A 6,981-nucleotide genomic window follows, 5' to 3' on the forward strand; every position below is an offset into this window, starting at 1 on the left:
ATAAAAAAATACGTTTTTCACATGTCAATCGGCAGTGAATCACGTCTCATGAAGCGAAGATCACTAATTCGAATCTTTCATCCTCATTTCATTTGGTAGACATGTAATAAAATTTTTTTTAAAAAAAAAAATTGAAAAATTCTTTTACAAACTCGGTTATAAGAGATTCATATAAATCAGTTTGTGAAAGAAAAACATTTGTTTTTGAAGCAAGTGGGTAGGAGACACAAATTTATTTATTTTTTATTAATACTATTAAAAAAAAGACTCTTGTTTAGAGACTAGACTAACCCCTAGTCACTACAGCATTTCTCAGACCTTGTTTCATCATCAATGGCGGCTACAAACTTCTTCTCCTACTCCCCAACCCTCCCCAAAACCCTAAAATCCCCTATAAACCAAAGCCCATTTTCCCAAATTCCAATTGTACCTCTCAAACCCACCCCAAGACTTCTCTCCCTCAGAGCCGTCCTCTCCCCAAACCCCACCAAAACCTCAACTCAGACCACCCCAATTCACCACTGTTTCTCCAAATCTTCAGATGGATTTCTCCACTGTGAGGGCCTCAAGGTCCAGGACGTTATGGAATCCGTGGAAAGGAGGCCTTTTTATCTCTACAGCAAGCCCCAGATTACCAGGAATGTCGTGGCCTACAAGGAGGCATTGGAGGGGCTGAGTTCCATTATTGGATACGCCATCAAAGCCAACAATAACTTGAAGATTTTGGAGCATTTGAGACAGCTTGGTTGCGGTGCCGTGCTCGTTAGTGGCAATGAGCTGAGGCTCGCTCTCCGTGCCGGTTTTGATCCCACCAAGTAAAATCATATACACCCACTTTTATTTATTTGTGAATATGCTTAAGAGTCTTATTTTTAAAGACCACATTTTTATAGTAAGAGATGTATTTAACGTTGACAGTGTTGTAGTTATCAGTGTTTGAGTACCATTTGATATGTAAGCAGCGTTGCTTTGAGATATGTTGTGCTGGATTGGGCTTGCAATGTTGTTAGTTTAAGCGCGATTTCGCTTTGCGTTTGTGTCACTGTGTTTTTTAGTTTTAATTCTTGTGTTAATATTTGATGAGCAGGTGTATTTTTAATGGGAACGGGAAACTCTTGGAGGATTTGGTATTAGCTGCCGAAAAGGGTGTCTTTGTTAATGTTGATAGTGAGTTTGACTTGGAGAATATTGTGGCAGCTGCAAGAATTGCGGGCAAGAAGGTCAATGTTTTACTTCGGATCAACCCGGATGTGGATCCTCAGGTATGTAGTAGCCAGATCGTGCTATATATTTTTATAGATAGTAGGAAACAGAACATTCCATTGACAATCAGTGCCTACCTCATCACCACTACCATTTTTTCTGCACTACTGTTGTCACACCACCTCTATTGTTATCCCTATTTCAACTACTTTAGTAGCAAGGAACCACCAGTTCTATGCCAACAACTTGGCCCCACCACCTTGCAATATGTATTATCAAGTTGATCTTCTTTGTTTGCTGGAGTTTTATCTTAATAATAGGTCTATTCTTTTTTTAGGTCCATCCTTATGTTGCCACCGGGAATAAGAACTCCAAATTTGGTATTAGAAATGAGAAGCTGCAATGGTTCTTGGATGCTGTAAAGGAACATCCTAATGAGCTGAAGCTTGCGGGAGCTCATTGCCATCTTGGGTCTACCATCACCAAGGTATTTCTACAACGTTGTGTTTGCATCCTTTCATTTCTGTCATGTAACTGCAACTTGGAACCTGTCGAAGATAAGTCTGGGATAAGTAATGCCCATAAAATGATAGTTATTACTTATTAATGTTCACATCACTAAAACTCTTGGATATCTTTTTGAAATTACCCTTTTGATTCGAGTGACTAGGTTGTTTGATACTGTAAACAGGTTATTGGCTGTTGCTGTAGAAATATTCTTCCCCTCTTCATTTTGTTTTGTATCTTAATCTTGGCCTTTTTACTATGTTAATCTTGGTTTTATTCTCCGGTTTAATTTGTTTTCTGGTTCTGTCAAATTGTAATGTTATGCATTTAAGTTGTTTATCTGTCTTTATGGAAAATGAAACATATATGTTCTTTCTGTAATATAAAGTTTAAAGCTCATATTTTGAATATTTTCAGGTGGACATATTCAGGGATGCTGCGGTTCTTATGGTCAACTACATTGACCAAATCCGAGCTCAAGGATTCGAAGTTGATTACTTAAATATTGGAGGTGGTCTTGGTATAGATTATTATCATTCTGGTGCCGTCCTTCCCACACCCAGAGATCTTATTGATACTGTGAGGATCATTTCTCTCAATCTTGTTTTCTGGATTTTGTAAAGTATGAAAATCACGTCAGCGTGGCTGACGATTCATTTGAAGAAAGAGGGAGTTCTTGATACATGGGTTGCATTTGCTCTGCCCCATGCTTTAATTTTCCTGATTTAGATGGCAATCCAATCCCAGGCAGAAATAATCTAATTCTGACAAGAATGCTCCTTGGACTGAATGGCATCTTGTCTCCTTATGAACAAAGGGTGGAAGGTGAGGTCACTGGTTCAATCCTCTATGGGTTGTCAAAAAGACTTCTCTCTTTAATTGTGACAACATTTTATCTGCCAATGAAATCTTACAACATGATGGGCTTTTTAGGTAAATTAGGCTGAAAAAGGTCTTGGATGGGTATTTGCAGTATGTAGGCAGTTTGGAGCCTCTCACTTGAGAAGGCTAAGTACTTTCATTTCTTTTAATTACTTGTTGTATTATCCTCTAGACTTTTATGGGAAATATTGTTCTGTACAATTTTATAATGCACCATACAACAAATGCTTGCATATATAAGCACATATCCATGTGTGTGTTTTTGACTAAATATAGTAGGAGTTGTCATTTATTCTAATAAAGCGGGCATAATTATATAATGGTTATATTTTAAGGTTTCATTTCCTTTGTCAATCTCTATATTTGGCACACTTAGTCTTCCGACACTTTATATGGTATTTAAAGCCCAACCCGCTTGGACAAATTCTCCTTTTATATAGTTTGTGTTTATGTTTTGAGAATTATAGTTTCGACATATTTGAGAAATATGGATTTTTTACTGTGAATCAAAATTTTAGACTCATTCAGAGTCTTAGCCTGGGATTAAAATGGATGTCAACATGGTAATTGAGGCTTTGCTTCCTAGTGGGGTATACTTATCAAGAGAACTAGTAGTTTTCTTGAATCGATATAAAGTTTTACTGAACATTTTAAAACATCTGTGGTTGGTGCAGGTTCGAGACCTGGTGCTTTCACGCAATCTTAAACTCATCATTGAGCCTGGGAGATCATTGATTGCAAATACCTGCTGCTTGGTTAATCGGGTAACTGGAGTCAAAACTAATGGAACAAAAAACTTTGTTGTGATTGATGGCAGCATGGCTGAACTTATCCGTCCTAGTCTATATGATGCTTATCAAGTAAGTATATGATTATAGTCAACTTCTCTTGTAGTCAACTGTATTAATCAGTGGTCCTATCTCATACCTGTATAACAGCATATTATCAAATGTATTAGAAAATATAGATTGCTCGTTCTGATCTCGGCTAGTATGTAACAAATGCACTTGTATTTTTTTTTTTATGATTTTGCTTATTCTCTAATTACCATTGCTACTCACATATTGCATCCTTGTGCCTTTTTTTTTTTCTTCTTTCTATCAGACTTGTTTTTTGCCTTTTTCTCACAGTTGACTTGTTGCAGCACATAGAGCTGGTTTCTCCTGCACCTCCTGATGCTGAGATCTCAACTTTTGATGTGGTGGGCCCTGTATGTGAGTCAGCAGATTTCCTGGGAAAGGATAGGGAACTTCAAACTCCAGCCAAAGTATTGTCTATGCCTCCTATTGTATTGTCACATCTATAATGTTCTCCTATTTGTTTTTATGTTTCTTTTTTTTGCTTTTTTTTTTGGAGGGGGTGGGTGTGAGTTACAGGGAAAATGATAATTCTCTTTTGTTTGCAGGGAGCTGGTCTGGTTGTTCATGATGCTGGTGCTTACTGCATGAGCATGGCATCAACTTATAATCTTAAGATGCGCCCTCCAGAGTACTGGGTATGGAATTATCACTTTACATTGTCTGTATTTTCTACCCATGCATCTATGATATACAAAATGATACTAGAAAGTTGAATGAACAACACAGTTAACACTATAAATGGCTTCTTCTGCTTTTAGTAACCCTCACAAATTCAAATCTTTTGCCTCAATGAGCTTCTTGTATTATCAATCCAACTTTCTGGAGAAATTTCTGCATCTTTAATTCAGAATGACTTCTCAACTTTTATTCCAAAAACAAAAATCCAGAACATCTTATAAACTATATAGTCCCTGGGCAGTGGGAAAAGCTAACTCTATGAATATTATTTATTGTTTTTAGGTTGAAGAAGATGGGTCGGTGTCAAAAATCCGGCATGGCGAAACATTTGAAGACCATATAAGATTCTTTGAAGGGCTTTGAATGGCACCATTGGTTGTCTGTAGCAGTAGGCTAAGATTCCTCTGATTTGCTCTTAATGCGTGGTCTTCATTATTCGAGACTAGATGTTGTGAATTTAAATGTTGATTTGCAGCTGCAGATTATGTTCACTTCAGCTTTATTTGTCAATCTTGAGATGAATCATGAATGAATTATAATATCAACAATCAATATATATATATATATATATATATATATATATATGACAAGAAATCAGATTGAGAAGCATTGAGATGCATGTTTGCTCCTTGCTCTTATCTGCGGGTGTGATTATGCAGGTGGTTATATATATCATCTATGATTCCTGTACATCTTTCTTTTTATTTTCCCGTAGACAATTAAAATATATGTTCAAAACTGTCAATTTCTAACGCATCCACCGACTCAGAAAGTGACCCTTTTAATATATATAATGTTGCATGTTATAAGATCTTTGCAATTTAGTTTAAAACTATTTTAATCTATTAAATGATGTTCGCAAAGCATATAATTTTTACATGCAAAATGATCAATCCAAATTATTAACTTGATATATGTTAATTTTATTAAAGACGCATATAAGAATCATATGCATTTTAGGTTTTTTTTTTTTTTGGGTGGGGGGTTGGAGAAAGGGAATGACATTATTACAGCCACCATGTAATTCCGCCCTTAACTCTAGGGCAAATATAAGTTTATTAGTTATCATTGCTTGCCGAACACATCCACCGATGACCGACCCAAAAAGTGACCCTTTAAGTGATTCTTTTTTCTTTAGCACTTTAAGTGAATGTTAAATGTTATAATATCCATATGCATGGAATTAAATTGGCTTGGGAAAAAATTCTCAGTATATCAAATTTATGTCTTTTTGCATATATTTGTTTTTGTTAAAAAAAATAAAATAAAATCTAGACTATTAAATTGACATATGTTAATTTTGTTAAAAATGCATGTAAAACTCACGTGCTCTAAAGCACAAATATCTATAAGAAAATTTTGTCAAATTAAACGGACAAAAAACGTACAAAAAAAATAATAAAAAAAAGGCGGATAGAGCTAGGTGGGCACTCGTGAGCAGACATTTCCTTATGTTGGTGGCAACGTTTGAATGGATGTTTTAGCCTTAATCCATGGTTTTCTATGGACAATGACCCTTAATTGACACATTTTAATGTTTTGGTTGGATTGTCAATTCAAAAAATTTATCTATTGCTAGGGGCAAATCTACATCCAGCAAATGTCAATGTGGACCCTTTGTTTCTAACCCTAGATGCTAATGCAAATTGGAAAGTGCCCATCAACCTACTATTTAACAAAAGGATAAAGAAATAATTAACCCCATTGTAAGCAACTTATTGGGAGAAAACAAAGGGAAAATGGATATGCTTTGGGTCTTCATAGACCCCAAAGTGTTCTTGCTTTAGGAACATCTCTAGACATGACAAGCCCTCCACCGCCAATCCCATTCCCTTCTTTCTTTCATCAATGATGTATAGGATAATTTTTATCTTATTTTTATTCATGTTATTGCCTCAACAAATTCTCTTAATTTTAGCTATTAAAAAAAAAAAAAAAATCACATTTTTTATATTTTAGATGCTCGACTTTTCAAATCTTTCACATCTTCCTTTCTATTTTAGCTATTCACTTTTTATATTTATTTATTGAGAGAAAAAGTGAAGCTCTCCAAATTTTTGTTAAAATAGCTATCAGGACTTCAGGTAATTTTTCACCTAAATTTGCATTGCAGTTACCCAAAATAACATTTGGTTATTTAAATTGTATGCGCAATTTGGACAGTTCTACATTTTATTGAGACGGTTGTAGCTTGTAAGACCTACCTATTTATAACAAGTAGGCCTTACAGTTAAAAAAAAAAAAAAAAAAAAAGTAGGCCTTACAGATCCCTTCAATATGATGCATTCAATTCAGACAGCTAATTATTACCGATCTTCATAAGAAAAATTGTGATTGATTTAATAGTTTTGTCGAATGACTAGATTCCTAACCCATCAATCAAATCAATTTAGGGGATATGTAATCACATTGTTCTTTTCACTTATATTGTTATATAATTTTTTTTTTTAATTGGTATCTTTCTATATAATATAAGAATTCCATCGCTTTCTCTTATTCTAAATGCTATATTCCTTGATTAAAACGAGTTTAATTTTTATTTATAATAATAGGGGTTAGTACCAATGTAAGGATAAGTCCAATGAATTACCGTGTTTTATACAATTGGTATATGCTACTCCCCTTTCACAAATGGTTCATGTCTTCCAAATTTAGTATTTTCAAACCTCAGTTATTACTTAAATTCAATAATTATAATTTTGTCATATTAGTATTTTTTTTTAATCTCTATAAATTATACTTTGAAAATAATATAAATTTAAACATAACACAATTTTAATTATTTAATTCAAATGTGACTTTTTTAAATTTTTTTTTTTTTTATAGTGGGGGGCATTACATATTTTAGGTT

General features: G+C 34.4%; 1 protein-coding gene across 1 annotated transcript; it reads left to right on the plus strand.

The window, feature by feature from the left end:
* Positions 1–272: 272 nt before the first annotated feature.
* LOC132168056 (diaminopimelate decarboxylase 2, chloroplastic-like) lies at positions 273–4,763 on the plus strand. The gene is made up of 8 exons (XM_059579126.1): positions 273–815; positions 1,088–1,262; positions 1,541–1,690; positions 2,128–2,289; positions 3,267–3,452; positions 3,737–3,859; positions 3,998–4,087; positions 4,413–4,763. The coding sequence occupies exons 1-8, from the start codon at positions 334–336 to the stop codon at positions 4,491–4,493; spliced, it is 1,449 nt and encodes a 482-aa protein (XP_059435109.1). The 5' UTR covers positions 273–333; the 3' UTR covers positions 4,494–4,763.
* Positions 4,764–6,981: the final 2,218 nt, after the last annotated feature.

The sequence above is a fragment of the Corylus avellana genome, chromosome ca1 (genome assembly GCF_901000735.1).
Source record: "Corylus avellana chromosome ca1, CavTom2PMs-1.0".
Classification (NCBI taxonomy): domain Eukaryota; kingdom Viridiplantae; phylum Streptophyta; class Magnoliopsida; order Fagales; family Betulaceae; genus Corylus; species Corylus avellana.